General features: G+C 44.0%; 1 protein-coding gene across 1 annotated transcript in view; it reads left to right on the forward strand.

The window, feature by feature from the left end:
* nuak2 (NUAK family, SNF1-like kinase, 2) overlaps positions 1-16,279 on the forward strand; it is a 21,492-nt gene extending 5,213 nt beyond the window's left edge. The window contains exons 2-6 of the mRNA XM_067416582.1: positions 6,691-6,811; positions 8,180-8,331; positions 11,406-11,471; positions 13,453-13,705; positions 15,042-16,279. Of these exons, the coding sequence (XP_067272683.1) occupies positions 6,691-6,811; positions 8,180-8,331; positions 11,406-11,471; positions 13,453-13,705; positions 15,042-15,895 (1,446 nt within the window). The 3' untranslated portion in view covers positions 15,896-16,279. The remainder of the gene's footprint in view (positions 1-6,690; positions 6,812-8,179; positions 8,332-11,405; positions 11,472-13,452; positions 13,706-15,041) is intronic.
* Positions 16,280-17,901: the final 1,622 nt, after the last annotated feature.

Below are 17,901 nucleotides of genomic sequence, written 5' to 3' on the forward strand. Positions count from 1 at the left end.
TAGAGTGTTCTCTGAGCGTTACTCTAGAGTGTTCTCTGAGCGTTACTCTAGAGTGTTCTCTGAGCGTTACTCTGGAGCGTTCTCCGAGCGTTACTCTAGAGTGTTCTCTGAGCGTTACTCTAGAGTGTTCTCTGAGCGTTACTCTAGAGTGTTCTCTGAGCGTTACTCTAGAGTGTTCTCTGAGCGTTACTCTAGAGCGTCCTCTGAGCGTTACTCTAGAGTGTTCTCTGAGCGTTACTCTTGAGCGTTCTCTGAGCGTTACTCTAGAGTGTTCTCTGAGCGTTACTCTAGAGTGTTCTCTGAGCGTTACTCTAGAGCGTTCTCTGAGCGTTACTCTAGAGCGTTCTCTGAGCGTTACTCTAGAGCGTTCTCTGAGCGTTACTCTAGAGTGTTCTCTGAGCGTTACTCTAGAGCGTTCTCTGAGCGTTACTCTAGAGCGTCCTCTGAGCGTTACTCTAGAGTGTTCTCTGAGCGTTACTCTTGAGCGTTCTCTGAGCGTTACTCTTGAGCGTTCTCTGAGCGTTACTCTAGAGCGTTCTCTGAGCGTTACTCTAGAGCGTTCTCTGAGCGTTACTCTAGAGTGTTCTCTGAGCGTTACTCTAGAGCGTTCTCTGAGCGTTACTCTAGAGTGTTCTCTGAGCGTTACTCTAGAGTGTTCTCTGAGCGTTACTCTAGAGCGTCCTCTGAGCGTTACTCTAGAGCGTCCTCTGAGCGTTACTCTAGAGCGTCCTCTGAGCGTTACTCTAGAGCGTCCTCTGAGCGTTACTCTAGAGCGTTCTCTGAGCGTTACTCTAGAGCGTTCTCTGAGCGTTACTCTAGGGTGTTCTCTGAGCGTTACTCTAGAGTGTTCTCTGAGCGTTACTCTAGAGCGTCCTCTGAGCGTTACTCTAGTGTTCTCTGAGCGTTACTCTAGAGTGTTCTCTGAGCGTTACTCTAGAGCGTCCTCTGAGCGTTACTCTAGAGCGTCCTCTGAGCGTTACTCTAGAGCGTTCTCTGAGCGTTACTCTAGTGTGTTCTCTGAGCGTTACTCTAGAGTGTTCTGTGAGCCTTACTCTAGAGTGTTCTGTGAGCCTTACTCTAGAGTGTTCTGTGAGCGTTACTCTAGAGTGTTCTCTGAGCGTTACTCTAGAGTGTCCTCTGAGCGTTACTCTAGAGTGTTCTCTGAGCGTTACTCTAGAGTGTTCTGTGAGCGTTACTCTAGAGTGTTCTGTGAGCGTTACTCTAGAGTGTTCTCTGAGCGTTACTCTAGAGGGTCCTCTGAGCGTTACTCTAGTGTTCTCTGAGCGTTACTCTAGAGGGTCCTCTGAGTGTTACTCTAGTGTTCTCTGAGCGTTACTCTAGAGTGTCCTCTGAGCGTTACTCTAGAGTGTTCTCTGAGCGTTACTCTAGAGTGTCCTCTGAGCGTTACTCTAGAGTGTTCTCTGAGCGTTAATCTAGAGCGTCCTCTGAGCGTTACTCTAGAGTGTTCTCTGAGCGTTACTCTAGAGCGTCCTCTGAGCGTTACTCTAGAGCGTCCTCTGAGCGTTACTCTAGAGCGTCCTCTGAGCGTTACTCTAGAGCGTCCTCTGAGCGTTACTCTAGAGCGTCCTCTGAGCGTTACTCTAGAGCGTCCTCTGAGCGTTACTCTAGAGTGTTCTCTGAGCGTTACTCTAGAGCGTTCTCTGAGCGTTACTCTAGAGCGTTCTCTGAGCGTTACTCTAGAGTGTTCTCTGAGCGTTACTCCTAGAGTGTTCTCTGAGCGGTACTCTAGAGCGTCCTCTGAGCGTTACTCTAGAGCGTCCTCTGAGCGTTACTCTAGAGTGTTCTCTGAGCGTTACTCTAGAGTGTTCTCTGAGCGTTACTCTAGAGCGTTCTCTGAGCGTTACTCTAGAGTGTTCTCTGAGCGTTACTCCTAGAGTGTTCTCTGAGCGGTACTCTAGAGTGTTCTCTGAGCGGTACTCTAGAGCGTCCTCTGAGCGTTACTCTAGAGCGTCCTCTGAGCGTTACTCTAGAGCGTCCTCTGAGCGTTACTCTAGAGCGTTCTCTGAGCGTTACTCTAGGGTGTTCTCTGAGCGTTACTCTAGGGTGTTCTCTGAGCGTTACTCTAGAGTGTTCTCTGAGCGTTACTCTAGAGTGTTCTCTGAGCGTTACTCTAGAGCGTCCTCTGAGCGTTACTCTAGTGTTCTCTGAGCGTTACTCTAGAGTGTTCTCTGAGCGTTACTCTAGAGCGTCCTCTGAGCGTTACTCTAGAGCGTTCTCTGAGCGTTACTCTAGAGTGTTCTGTGAGCCTTACTCTAGAGTGTTCTGTGAGCGTTACTCTAGAGTGTTCTGTGAGCGTTACTCTAGAGTGTTCTCTGAGCGTTACTCTAGAGTGTCCTCTGAGCGTTACTCTAGAGTGTTCTCTGAGCGTTACTCTAGAGTGTTCTGTGAGCGTTACTCTAGAGTGTTCTGTGAGCGTTACTCTAGAGTGTTCTCTGAGCGTTACTCTAGAGTGTCCTCTGAGCGTTACTCTAGTGTTCTCTGAGCGTTACTCTAGAGGGTCCTCTGAGCGTTACTCTAGTGTTCTCTGAGCGTTACTCTAGAGTGTCCTCTGAGCGTTACTCTAGAGTGTCCTCTGAGCGTTACTCTAGAGTGTTCTCTGAGCGTTACTCTAGAGTGTCCTCTGAGCGTTACTCTAGAGTGTTCTCTGAGCGTTAATCTAGAGCGTCCTCTGAGCGTTACTCTAGAGTGTTCTCTGAGCGTTACTCTAGAGCGTCCTCTGAGCGTTACTCTAGAGCGTCCTCTGAGCGTTACTCTAGAGCGTCCTCTGAGCGTTACTCTAGAGCGTCCTCTGAGCGTTACTCTAGAGTGTTCTCTGAGCGTTACTCTAGAGTGTTCTCTGAGCGTTACTCTAGAGCGTTCTCTGAGCGTTACTCTAGAGTGTTCTCTGAGCGTTACTCCTAGAGTGTTCTCTGAGCGGTACTCTAGAGTGTTCTCTGAGCGGTACTCTAGAGTGTTCTCTGAGCGGTACTCTAGAGTGTCCTCTGAGCGTTACTCTAGAGCGTCCTCTGAGCGGTACTCTAGAGTGTTCTCTGAGCGTTACTCTAGAGTGTTCTCTGAGCGTTACTCTAGAGCGTCCTCTGAGTGTTACTCTAGAGTGTTCTCTGAGCGTTACTCTAGAGTGTTCTCTGAGCGTTACTCTAGAGTGTTCTGTGAGCGTTACTCTAGAGCGTCCTCTGAGCGTTACTCTAGAGCGTCCTCTGAGCGTTACTCTAGAGCGTCCTCTGAGCGTTACTCTAGAGCGTTCTCTGAGCGTTACTCTAGAGCGTTCTCTGAGCGTTACTCTAGAGTGTTCTCTGAGCGTTACTCTAGAGTGTTCTCTGAGCGTTACTCTAGAGTGTCCTCTGAGCGTTACTCTAGAGTGTCCTCTGAGCGTTACTCTAGAGTGTTCTCTGAGCGTTACTCTAGAGTGTTCTCTGAGCGTTACTCTAGAGTGTTCTCTGAGCGTTACTCTAGAGTGTTCTCTGAGCGTTACTCTAGAGTGTTCTCTGAGCGTTACTCTAGAGCGTCCTCTGAGCGTTACTCTAGAGTGTTCTCTGAGCGATACTCTAGAGTGTCCTCTGAGCGTTACTCTAGAGTGTTCTCTGAGCGATACTCTAGAGTGTTCTCTGAGCGTTACTCTAGAGCGTCCTCTGAGCGTTACTCTAGTGTGTTCTCTGAGCGTTACTCTAGAGTGTCCTCTGAGCGTTACTCTAGAGTGTCCTCTGAGCGTTACTCTAGAGGGTTCTCCGAGCGTTACTCTAGAGGGTTCTCCGAGCGTTACTCTAGAGTGTTCTCCGAGCGTTACTCTAGAGTGTTCTCCGAGCGTTACTCTAGAGTGTTCTCTGAGCGATACTCTAGAGTGTTCTCTGAGCGTTACTCTAGAGCGTCCTCTGAGCGTTACTCTAGTGTGTTCTCTGAGCGTTACTCTAGAGTGTCCTCTGAGCGTTACTCTAGAGGGTTCTCTGAGCGTTACTCTAGAGGGTTCTCCGAGCGTTAATCTAGAACGTTCTCTGAGCGTTACTCTAGAGTGTTCTCCGAGCGTTACTCTAGAGCGTCCTCTGAGCGTTACTCTAGAGCGTCCTCTGAGCGTTACTCTAGAGTGTTCTCTGAGCGTTACTCTAGAGTGTTCTCTGAGCGTTACTCTAGAGCGTTCTCTGAGCGTTACTCTAGAGTGTTCTCTGAGCGTTACTCCTAGAGTGTTCTCTGAGCGGTACTCTAGAGTGTTCTCTGAGCGGTACTCTAGAGTGTTCTCTGAGCGGTACTCTAGAGTGTCCTCTGAGCGTTACTCTAGAGCGTCCTCTGAGCGGTACTCTAGAGTGTTCTCTGAGCGTTACTCTAGAGTGTTCTCTGAGCGTTACTCTAGAGCGTCCTCTGAGTGTTACTCTAGAGTGTTCTCTGAGCGTTACTCTAGAGTGTTCTCTGAGCGTTACTCTAGAGTGTTCTGTGAGCGTTACTCTAGAGCGTCCTCTGAGCGTTACTCTAGAGCGTCCTCTGAGCGTTACTCTAGAGCGTCCTCTGAGCGTTACTCTAGAGCGTTCTCTGAGCGTTACTCTAGAGCGTTCTCTGAGCGTTACTCTAGAGTGTTCTCTGAGCGTTACTCTAGAGTGTTCTCTGAGCGTTACTCTAGAGTGTTCTCTGAGCGTTACTCTAGAGTGTCCTCTGAGCGTTACTCTAGAGTGTCCTCTGAGCGTTACTCTAGAGTGTTCTCTGAGCGTTACTCTAGAGTGTTCTCTGAGCGTTACTCTAGAGTGTTCTCTGAGCGTTACTCTAGAGTGTTCTCTGAGCGTTACTCTAGAGCGTCCTCTGAGCGTTACTCTAGAGTGTTCTCTGAGCGATACTCTAGAGTGTCCTCTGAGCGTTACTCTAGAGTGTTCTCTGAGCGATACTCTAGAGTGTTCTCTGAGCGTTACTCTAGAGCGTCCTCTGAGCGTTACTCTAGTGTGTTCTCTGAGCGTTACTCTAGAGTGTCCTCTGAGCGTTACTCTAGAGTGTCCTCTGAGCGTTACTCTAGAGTGTCCTCTGAGCGTTACTCTAGAGGGTTCTCCGAGCGTTACTCTAGAGGGTTCTCCGAGCGTTACTCTAGAGTGTTCTCCGAGCGTTACTCTAGAGTGTTCTCCGAGCGTTACTCTAGAGTGTTCTCTGAGCGATACTCTAGAGTGTTCTCTGAGCGTTACTCTAGAGCGTCCTCTGAGCGTTACTCTAGTGTGTTCTCTGAGCGTTACTCTAGAGTGTCCTCTGAGCGTTACTCTAGAGGGTTCTCTGAGCGTTACTCTAGAGGGTTCTCCGAGCGTTAATCTAGAACGTTCTCTGAGCGTTACTCTAGAGTGTTCTCCGAGCGTTACTCTAGAGCAGGGGTCCCCAGACTCAGTCCTGGAGGGCCGCTGTCCTGCAGAGTTTAGCTCCAACCCCAATCAAACACACCTGAAAAAGCTAATCAATGTCTCAAATGCTTAAGAAACACTTCATGAATGCTTTAGTGCGAACGTTTTGAGAACATTATTGAAGATCAGAAAATGTTTAACGAATGTTCTATTAGCATTTCTTGAAGAATGTTTACTCATACGTTTGAGAGAACATTCTGAGAACGGTCTGGTTTTATTTATGTTTCTCGATTTCGGATTCTTGAGTTGTTATTTCTGGTTCTTCAGGTCAGTGTTTTAGTCTCGAAGTACCAGAATTCTTGAGGCTGTAAAACTCTTTTCTGAAGCCGCTATGTCTGACGTAGTGTGAGATTCCTGTGCATGTGTTTGTCCATCTGTTGGTCATTGGTGACCCTGTAGAGATGCGTCTGACATACACACACACACACACCCCTGTGGAATCTCAAACATGCCTGACGACACGCAGATACTTGCATACAGACTCACAAAAGAGACAAAAGAGCCGAGACACAAAGGCCAACATGCAAACCGATCTCTTCATATGCAAAGCGCTCGCTCCCCTGACGGACCGCTTCACACCTCACTCACAATGCTTTCATATCACAGGGACTATTGTCACCATGAGGTCACAGGGATATTTTACTGTAAGCAGGAGGAAATCCTGACAAAATCATTTGTGTAAATATCACTCTCAGTAAATATGACACGGTTGCATAAGTTTCCAATGAATGAATGATTCACACAAAGACACTTCCGATTTCAGAAAAACATTTTAATACTAAGAGTCTTGTTTTCCAGCACACATCCTTAAAGGGTTAGTTCAGCCAGAACTGAAATGTCTGTCATTAACTCCTCTCCCTAATGTCGCTCCACACCCGTAAGACCTCCGTTCATCTTCACACACAGTTTAAGATATTTTATATTTAGTCCGAGAGCGTATGCAAGTGTATGCACACTATACTGTCCATGTCCAGAAAGGGAATAAAAACATCATCACAGTAGTCCATATGAGACATCAGTGGGTTAATTAGAGTCTCTTGAAGCATCCAAAATACATTTGGGTCCAAAAATAACAAAAACTACGACTTTATTCAGCATTGGCTTCTTAAAATTAATGAATTAGGTCTTATTTAATTCTATAAACTAGCCAAATCTAATTCTGCTGCAGTATTGTCCTGTTTAACACTGAAGCTGCTCTGACACAATCGGCGTTGGAGGAGAGCGATAGAAATAAAGATGACTTGATTCATTAACTCGAATCTATTTGGCGACACTGATTGTGTGTGTGTGTGTGTGTGTCGTCCTTCAGGTGGCCATAAAGTCCATCCGTAAGGAGAAGATAAAGGACGAGCAGGATCTGATCCACATTCGGCGGGAGATCGAGGTCATGTCGTCGCTCAGCCATCCTCACATTATCACCATATATGAAGGTAAATGAATTATGAGAGCTGCTCTGGTGTTGTGTAACCAGATCGCTGGGATTCCTGTCTCACGCAAGCCTCTTTGTTCTCATTACGTAATCAAGACAAACCCCAAAAAACACTTTAGTGTGCTTCACCGCACCACAATTACCCCAACACACACACACACTCATTAATATAATGCCAGGAATATCTCCGTCTCATTGAGCGCGTTTACATGCACACCGTCAGCTGATAACTCACAAATATCAGCTTATTGAAATAACCAGTTTTCCCCGTTTACATGCGATGTGACTTGTTTAACTTTAGTTAGTGTGTGATGTTGCTGTGATTTGACTTGTGTAACTTTAGTTAGTGTGTAATGTCGCTGCTTGAGCATAAACAGTCTCTGCAAAGTTACAGCGCTGAAAGTTCACTGCAAACGGAGATATTGTCTTTTAAAGTTACGGCAGTTTATTGCCTACAAAAATGGCCGGTTTGGACTACAACGAGCTTCTTCCTGGGTTGGTGACATCATAAACCCTCGCTAGTCTCAGCAGATGTGACTTCTGCCCGTAATGGGAAGGGGCGTGACCTTAACCTGTGCTTCAGCCAATAAAAATACAGGAAACTACATTTGGCCAACTGACCAATCTAAGACCATTGTGTTTTTCAGAGGGAGGGGCATCATAGAAGCAGGAAGCAAACGAGCCGTTCAAACCACAGACAGCGGTGTGGAATAAAGGGAGAATAGAAGAAAAATACAGCGTTTAAAACCAAAAAGAAGAAGTATTAAGACATGTTATACTGCGCCCCATAAACACAACCAAGCCTAGAATAAAAACACGGAGCCGCCGCTTTAATAAACCGGTTGTTTCCTTTGGTGACGTCTGTAATAATAATGTCCGTATCGGACTCGGAGTATCCCTAATGTTCCGTCAGTTGTGATGTTAATAAAGCGTGAGCGGGAGATTTACGGCTCATATTACCCCTCATGAGGCAGCGTCTGACTGAACCTCTTCTGCGGACTGAGATGAGATGAGAACACATCTTTACAGTGCTCTGGGTCTTAAAGGAGTCTGCGTTTGTGAAGTCCTCATCTCATGCTAAACACTCGCTGGATGCGTTTAAATCTGCTGTAAGTGTGTGTTTTTGTCTCCTATCACACATGCACACTTCAGTAAGCCGACAGAAAGCAGGTTAATGCGTTTACATGCCGCGCGAAATCAGAATAAGAGGCAAAAAACTCCCTGAGGCGAGCGGTTTATGCTCACGCCGTTGATGAGCTTACTCCGATAAAAGAAAACTGGTTACATGACCATGATCATTGTCGGATTCTAATCGGCTTAAGAACGTGCAGTAGTGTGTTGAGTGATGTGACTGACGTGTGTGTTGCAGTGTTTGAGAATAAGGATAAGATCGTGATCGTGATGGAGTTGGGCAGTAAAGGAGATCTGTACGACTATATCAGCGAGAGGCAGAGCATCTCTGAGAGCGAGGCCAGACACTTCTTCAGGCAGATCGTCTCCGCGGTCCAGTACTGCCACCGCGTGAGTACACACACACACACTCTCCCACTGAAGATTGAAGATAAGATAACTGAAGATAAGAACTGCCCTGCAACTGGCTGAAATAAAATACCTTTATCAAGATTTTACTTTATTTAAAGTTGCGAAAAAAAGATTTGTAATGGTTTTGTTTTCGTTTACTATAATAACTCTGATGTTTATCGTAGTCCTTTTCTAGTAGTAGTTGAAAATGCAGTAAATAATAGTTTGATTTGATTTAATTTGGCTGAAGTAAAAACTTTGACGTAAAAGTAGAACAGATGTCGGTCATATTCAGAGGTATATACTGAACGTGTGTTTGTTGCGGAGGCAGCTTTAGGCTTTCAGGAACACGTCAGTTTTAGCCGTCCGGCTTGACAAATATCTGTGAAACCAAAGGTCGGCAAGACTAAATATTAGTCAGACGTCATGTGAACATTTCTCATGCTCTGGAAAACTGTCCAGGAGGCTCTGGATGAGGAGAGGTCGGACCGAGCCCCGCAGGACTGACACTGGACGGGTTACATAACACACATCACCCTCCGCATGGCTGGCTTTCAGACAAACGCTCACGCTTGCATACGCTAATGCAGGAACACACACACGTTTGTTTTTGTGACATATGGGGACTCTCCATATTCTCCATTTTCTATCCCCTTACACTGCCCCTAAACCTACCCATCACACACACACACACACACACACACACACACACACCCACACACACTCAGTGTTAACACAAGCATTTGTTCAAAGTTATCTGGTCTTTAATAATGTTCTCCAAACATTAGCATAACCACAAAACCAGTCATAAGGGTTTAATCTGACAGATGAATAAATAATCTGGTTTATTAGGACAATATCTCCAAATCTGGAATCTGAGGGTGCAAAGAAATCTAAATATTGAGGAAATCTCCTTTAAAGTTGTCCAGATGAAGTCCTCAGCAATGTTATCACTACTAATATTACATTTATGATACATTTACAGTAGGACATTTACTAAATATCATCATGGAACATGATCTTAATATCCTAATGATAAAATAAAAATGGATAATGTTGACCCATACGATGTATTATTGGCTCTTTATGACGGAGATTATGACTGGGTCACACACACACTGCAAAAAGGTGTATCTTGCTGAGTATTATTGTCTTGTTTTCAGTCCAAACATCTAAAAAAGGACACATTTACTAGACCAGCACAAGGAATTGTCTTGTTTTGAGTGAAAATCACTAACTTATAAAATAATCTGCCAATGGAGAAGACAAAATAATCTTAAATCAAACTGAAAACAAGATTATTTCGCTCATTTTAAGCAAAAACTCACTTGAGTGATTTTCACCCGAAACGAGACAATTCCTTGAGCTGGTCTAGTAAATGTGTCCTTTTTTAGATGTTTGGACTGGAAACAAGACAATAATACTCAGCAAGATACGCCTTTTTGCATTCTGAAACATTAAACGTATCTAAATGTTGTTTCAGAACATTCGAAAGTAACATTTACCGTAATGTTTAAACATTAGGTTGGATAACCCAGAAAAAAAAGGCTTTTAAAGCATTCTGCGTGTTCGGAGAACATTGTTTTATTCCCGTTATTTCTCATTCTTCAGTCCTATTTTTGTTATCTGGGTGTTTGAAGTTCAGGATAAAACAGAGGCCTATTATTCAGCCCGTTTGGGGAGCCAGAACATCCCGTCTCAGGCGAGAGGGAAGCAGTGTTGTGGCGATGTTAAATGAGCTTCGGCCTCCCGCAGAGATCACGCATGACTGGCGTCCCACACACAGATAACTTCTCATCGTTTGGAAGCGTTAGCATAGTTCAGGAGTGGAAGATTTTGGGGGATTTTGGAATCATTAGTCTGAATTATGAAAGTGTTTAAGACTGAAACTGTTCATAACGTGTTTCTATTGCTTGGGAAATTCCCTCTGAAACACCAGGAAACCCTTAAATAATTTAATACTCCAATAACCCACATTGATTTTATTACTGAACTCCCTCCCCTCATCCGTGATAAAATGACACCAACAGCAGTATAATATTGTAAATGGATAACTTCTCATGTTCATTAGACAGCTTGTGGTTAAAACAGAGCATTAATGTAAAACCAGTGTAACTCTTTTACCAATAATTATAGCTGCAAGCAACGATACCGGGGCCAACTCCAAAGACTACGACATGCCAAAATGGCTGAGAGTGTCAGGCCAGCTGCAACAATTAAACACATTTGAAGATTATTTTAGGTAAAAATGCATTTTAGGTAAAAATGCATGTGTTTAAATTTGTCCCTAAGATCTATGTCGTCTTTATTCGTCTTTAAAAAACAGTTGAAAGACCTTTTGACTTTACTATGACAGCCTTTTGTTATAGTTTGTTATATCTCCTTTGATCCTCCTTTACTATTACCCTTTAAGACATCTGTAACTTTAAGTTAAAAGGATAATCAGGCTTCTTAAAATGTGTTTTTCACCCTTTTTTATTTGTATTATTCACCTTATTTGTCTGCGTGTCTTTTTGTTTTTTCATGTAAGTGGACTGGAACTCTGTATAAACCCAATTGGGTTTCGTTCCACCCCTTGTACTGTATCCATGTGATATCTGTGCAGAAATAAATAAATAAATAAAAAATAAATAAAATGTTTTGTTCTATTATAGCGTCACCAAGAGGCACAATCATACCCTTTTTTATGTGTCCTCAGAGTGCGTCCATACATGTGTGTGTGTGAATTTTAGTGAAAACATCTCATTTAGTTTTGGATTTATAGACATTTATATGAAAAAACATAAAAAATGACTGACACCTGATTTGATTGGATTTTACTCCCCCTTACTATCAGTATTTTGACATTTGATCTATATTTAATAGCTATCGACCTATGTTTCTGAACTTCTGCCGCTGGTTTCGTCTTGATCGGATATAAGCGGTTAATTACGACGCTGCTCAAACCATACGCCGAAACCTGGCATATCTGGTATCGTCACTGTTAGTGTAGTTTACACGGAGACCGTAATATTATCCTTTTCAAAAACCCACATTTTAAATCTCGTTATCAAAAGTTTGTTTTGTTTTAACAGAACGGGATTGTTCACCGTGACCTGAAGCTGGAGAACATCTTGCTGGACGATAACGGCAATATAAAAGTAAGTTCAGGGTTCATTCTGAGTTTTTAATTACACCCTTGTTTAAAGGGATAGTTCCCTCAGAAATGAGTGTGATGTTTATCTTTGTGTGTTTGTTTCTTCAGTCGGACACAAATTAAGATTCTAAACTCGCTCGTGGAGACACGAATCGATCGCTTTCTGCCAGAAACACAATAGTATTTGTTATTTTTTACCTCATATCAGACGAATCTCATCAAGTGTTCCCAGCGCCATTACTTCCAGCGAATAAGGTCAAAATACAGACGAGATCATAGAAATATTTACATAGATGCCTCATTCGACCGATCCACGCAAGCACTAATGAGGCCTCTATGTAAATATACTATGATCGCACCGGTATTTTTGTCTGATATTAGGTAAAAAACAAAAACAAATAGTGTTGTGTTTCTCTTAGAAGCTGATCGTTTTGTGTCTTAAGACATCAACGTGTCTCCACGAGCGAGTTAAAAATCTACATTTGTGTCCGACTGTAGAAACAAACACAGATAAAGATAAACATCACACTCATTTAGGGGGGAAATATCCCTTTAAGATAAGCAGCAGGATCTGTGTGTGTGTATGTGTGTGTGTGTGTGTGTGTGTGTACAGAGCTGGACAGTCCCTCAGCTCATTTACTCGAGTCCTGTACTGAAGTTCACTGTTTGAGTCTCTGTGCTTTACTGGAGTATTATTTTTTCTGTAATCTTCTGACTTTAACTTCACTCCATCTGAAAGACAAATATCGTCCTCTTTACTCCACTACATTTCTATCAAGGTCCTCGAAGTGGAAAGTCGTTTCTGTCGCAGCTTTGAAAGTCAGTGATGATTTTTTTCTTCTTTTAAAGGTGTTTGGGTTTTTGCAGAAAGCCTTTCAGGAATCACTCTTGTAGAGTCTCGTGAAGTTCAATGATTTCACAGCATTTATTAAACACTGATTTATAGTTTAGAGCAAAATGGAAGAAGACGGATGTCCAAATGCTCATTTAGTGGAGGATTCACATAAACAAAGTTGATTCTGTCTTCAGTGAAGGTGAACAGTGTGAGAATATCAGATGTGTATCAGTGTATTGGATCCGTGCATTCGGCCTTAAAGTGACAGCAGCTTTGTAACTTTTCTACAAGTATTTAAATGAGTTTAAGTTAGTCGTCTGCTAGTGTGTCAGATGGAGCGTCACTGACTGGCTTAAACCATGATGGCATAATGTGCATTTATACAACTATAATACAATAATGCGGCGACATAAAGAAGGACATTTACTTTTGATACTTAAGTACTTCTGAAAACAAATACTTCTGTACTTTTACTTCAGTAAAAATCTGTTTTTACAACTTTCACTTGTAACTTTTACTCTTACTCAAGTAATGAAGTTGTGTACTTTATCCACCTCTGGTACACACCTGACGGTTCGAGATGAGTGTGTGTGTGTCGTTACACCCCTAATGCACACACACATGTTCTGCGCTGGGAATTGTCTTGTTCTCTGGGTTTATTAAACAAGAGGCCATAAACAGCCAATCGAAACTCGCAGGAGATAACGGCTTAAATCAGCTTTCGGTTCTGGAGCTCTGAAACTGGCCCTGTGTGTGTGTCTCTCTGTGTGTGTGTGTGTGTGTGTGTGTCTCTCTGTGTGTGTGTGTGTGTTTCTTGTTTGGCATTACTTGTGAGGGCACTAATGTCCTCGCTTATATAGTCAAATATGAAAACAACTCACTAGTTTGACATTGGACTGGTCCTCAGTAGTTAAAAAGGCTTATAAATCGGCAAAGACAAGTTTTTATTTAAGTCTATTGTTTTGCACGTTTCTGGGATGGGGAGGTTTAGGGGCTGTGTGTGTGTGTGTGTGTGATGGGTAGGTTTAGGGATAGGCGTTGGGTTAGGGGATAGTAAATATCATTCACCTGATATAAAATCAATGGAAGTCTATGTAATGTCCTCACTGATATAGATAAACAAACGTGTGTGTGTGTGTGTGTGTTCCAGATCGCTGACTTCGGCCTGTCGAACCTGTACCAGAGTGACGGGTTCCTGCAGACGTTTTGTGGCAGTCCTCTGTACGCGTCTCCGGAGATCGTGAACGGCCGGCCGTACCGCGGGCCTGAGGTCGACAGCTGGTCTCTGGGCGTCCTGCTCTACACACTCATCCACGGAGCCATGCCTTTCCACGCGCTCACACACACACACCTGGTGCAGCAGATCAGCCAAGGGAACTACCGCAAGCCCACCAAACCGTCCGGTGAGGCTCTGATCTCACACACACACACACGCACACACACACACACACACACACACAGTGTTGGTCTAAAGTCCGTATGTAGTTTAATCGGTAGAGCTGATCTATCTGTGTGAACTTCACGCCGCCGGGAGCTTTATTGCCGGAGGTCGTCTGGTCTCCTAATCAGAGAACCAAACACTGGCCTCAGTCCTCCTGAAGCAGCCTCTGCTGCCGCTGGGCTTGATTTAGGACTCGTGTGTGTGTGTTTGGTGTGTTCAGGAACAGGGCTGGGAACAGTGGATTACAGGACACGCGTTCACGTGCTCGCCCATGCTTTCATTCCCATTCCGCATATCGTGCGTTAGCATTTGCATAGTTCCATAACCGTCTGCCAGCGTGCCACGCCCGCATCGCACTGCCAACTCTCTGCCAAACACAAATACAGACACGACGGCACGGCTTTAACATACAGCAGCGGATTAATGACATTAAAGGGCCGGACCTCGTATTCTGTGTGATTTAATGTTCATCCAACAACAACATGCTTCACTTTAATATATTTAGATTCATATTTTAATAGAATATAAAAAAAATAGTTTTGGACTAGTTTTGAGGCTAGTTTTGGGGCTAGTTTTAGGGCTAGTTTTAGGGCTAGTTTTGGGGCTAGTTTTGGGGCTAGTTTTGAGGCTAGTTTTGGGGCTAGTTTTAGGGCTAGTTTTGGGGCTAGTTTTGGACTAGTTTTGAGGCTAGTTTTGGGGCTAGTTTTGGGGCTAGTTTTGAGGCTAGTTTTAGGGCTAGTTTTGGGGCTAGTTTTAGGGCTAGTTTTAGGGCTAGTTTTGAGGCTAGTTTTGGGGCTAGTTTTGAGGCTAGTTTTAGGGCTAGTTTTGAGGCTAGTTTTAGGGCTAGTTTTGGGGCTAGTTTTAGGGCTAGTTTTAGGGCTAGTTTTAGGGCTAGTTTTGGGGCTAGTTTTGAGGCTAGTTTTAGGGCTAGTTTTGGGGTTAGTTTTGGGGCTAGTTTTAGGGCTAGTTTTGGGGCTAGTTTTGGGGCTAGTTTTGGGGCTAGTTTTGGGGCTAGTTTTAGGGCTAGTTATGGGGCTAGTTTTAGGGGCTAGTTTTTGGGCTAGTTTTAGGGTTTTGGGGCTAGTTTTAGGGCTAGTTTTAGGGGCTAGTTTTAGGGCTAGTTTTGGGGCTAGTTTTGGGCTTGTTTTTGGTCTCGTTTTTTTGCTTGTTTTGGGCTCGTTTTTGGGCTCGTTTTTTGGCTAGTTTAAAATTGAAGCTTCTAGTGATCCTAAAGACGTTTATGAGCTGGTTCAGGTGTGTTTAATTGGGATTGGCTAATCCTTGTTGTCGCCCCACAGATGCGTGTGGTTTGATCCGCTGGATGCTGATGGTGAACCCAGAGCGTAGAGCGACGCTGGATGAGATAGCGGGTCATTGGTGGCTCAACTGGGGTCATCAGCTCCCTCTACAGGCCCAGAATGAGACTGCATCCGCGGGGCCAACTGGTCCAACTCGCATCGCAGACTGGCTGCGCCGCACCTCGCGCCCTCTTCTGGAAAACGGCTCCAAAATGCGCTGCCTGTTGCGGTCAGAACCGGTCCAGCGCCAGCGATCCATACGCAGATCGCGCAAAGAGAACAACGTCTCGCAAACCATGCAGGAAGCTCCGTCTAAAGGCATCCTGAAGAAGCGGGGAAGCCTGAAGCAGAATTCGGCGCCGAGTGTCCCACCTCCGCCTCCTAAAGGCATCCTAAAGAAGCCGTCGGAAGGCGAGTCTGGATATTATTCCTCATCTCCGGAGACTCTGGGAAAACCCTCGCCGGCGCAGCATCGCAAAGGCATCCTCAAACGCCACGGGAAGTTCTCCGGAGGCTTGCAGGAATTCGGCTCGCTGGATCATTTATCGCCCAATAAATCCCGGCCGAGCGGAGCGGTTAGCGAGGACAGCATCCTCTCCTCCGAGTCTTTCGACAGACTTGACCTGCCGGACCGCGAGCTTCCCGCCGCTCCGATCGATCGCCGGAGTCACGCGGGGTCATCGCGTCCCAGAATGCGAGGCTGCGTGTCCGCTGATAATCTCCTGGAGCTGAGAGAAGGGGGCTGGGAATCGGACTGCCTTGGCGCCGGAGTTTCCGACAGCCTGTTTTCAATCTCGGACTGTGAAAACGTCACGCGGATTTACAAGCAGGCCTTGGGAGCAGCTGCACGCTGAGATGAGGCTACGTAAGACAGATTCGGGAAGTCCTCTGGTTTAGGACGTGCATTTCATGCCAAGGCAACTGCACTTTTAATAATGTTGATTTGAAGAAAAAGTGCCTTTTATTGCGCCAACTGCCCAAATATCGAACAGCTAACTTATCCTTGTCTAGTCACAAAACTACCAAAGATCTGTTTGTTTTAAAGGTGAATGTTGGTGTTAGATAGTTCCCGGAAATTTCTGACGATAGTTCCTGCAAATTTCTGATGATAGTTCCCGGCAATTTCTGGCGCGAGTTACCAGCAATTTCTGACAATAGTTATCAATTTCTTACGATAGTTCCCGCCGATTTCTTACGATAGTTCCCAATTTCTGACGATAGTTCCCAATTTCTAACGATTGTTCCTGCCGATTTCTTACGATAGTTCCCAATTTCTGACGATAGTTCCCAATTTCTGACAATAGTTATCAATTTCTAACGATTGTTCCCGCCGATTTCTTACGATAGTTCCCAATTTCTGACGATAGTTCCCAATTTCTGAAAATGGTTCCTAATTTCTGACGATAGTTCCCAATTTCTGACAATAGTTCCTAATTTCTGACGATAGTTCCCAATTTCTGACAATAGTTCCTAATTTCTGACGATAGTTCCCAATTTCTGACAATAGTTCCTAATTTCTGACGATAGGTCCCAATATCTGACGATAGTTCCCAGCAATTTCTGACGATAGTTCCCAATTTCTGACAATAGTTCCTAATTTCTGACGATAGGTCCCAATATCTGACGATAGTTCCCAGCAATTTCTGACGATAGTTCCTAATTTCTGACGATAGGTCCCAATATCTGACGATAGTTCCCAGCAATTTCTGACGATAGTTCCTAATTTCTGACGATAGGTCCCAATATCTGACGATAGTTCCCAGCAATTTCTGACGATAGTTCCTAATTTCTGAAAATAGTTTTCACCGATTTCTGACGATAGTTCCCACCAATTTCTCTGACGATAGTTCCCAATTTTTGACTATAGTTCCCGCCTTTTTTTGACTATAGTTCCCGCCAATTTCTGATGATAGTTCCTGCCGATTTCTGAGTTTTACAGCATGCGGGAGTTCATGTGTGCGCCAGATAAGGGAACAATTGCCTGACTTTTGGTTGCGTGTCCGTTTAATGGTTAAATAGGGGTTTACTGGGATGTGACCTTGCCGACGTTTGGAGTAATGTGTGGAAATGGTGGGATATTTCAGGGTTTATCAGTGGACTCAGTGTTTGAGTCCATTAGTGCTCTCTCTGCAGGGGTTTTTCTTCTGTTTGGTGTCATGTTTGCTTGCCAAAGTGCCTGATTTATCTGCCCTGCTGTCTCTGGATCAGTGGACCAATAAAACAGCACAAACGCTCGTGTGGTCGTAATGTTTCGGCTCTGTGTGAGATAGATGCTGCTGTTAAAGAGAAGTGACACCGGTGTTGTTATTTTGTGTTTATGTGCCCATTACTTGAAATAAAATATGAAATACGAACTCATATTCAAACACTTCCGCTAGCTGACAAATCAGCATTTCAGATTTCTGTTTCGCTTCATTTACAGAAAATTATTTTATTTGAAGATTCTACTGATAATTCATAGGAAAAAACATTTGAACACCATTCATTAGAGGGCTCAACATTAAGCATGTTCATGTGCTTGTCCGAAGTTTTATTTTTAATTTTTTTGTGTCGTAAACATAATTTATTCTGAAGCAATATCCTCCCCAATGTTCATTCAGCTTTGGTGTATTGAAATCTGCATATTTGTGATATGTTTACCTTTTTTAAAGTGCATTTCCCCCCTAATCTTATATTATATTCTTAAATTTGATCTATACATTCAATTAAAATAAGACACTATAGGGCTGTTACCAATCAAATTAAATCCTTTACAGTGAAAAATTACAACTGCATTAAATAATGTTATGAGATTTGTATTTTTGGATAAATAAGAAATTGTTTAAACATGAAACTAATCCACCAGTAGGTGGCAGTAGGT

The sequence above is a fragment of the Pseudorasbora parva genome, chromosome 14 (assembly GCF_024679245.1).
Source record: "Pseudorasbora parva isolate DD20220531a chromosome 14, ASM2467924v1, whole genome shotgun sequence".
Classification (NCBI taxonomy): Eukaryota; Metazoa; Chordata; class Actinopteri; order Cypriniformes; family Gobionidae; genus Pseudorasbora; species Pseudorasbora parva.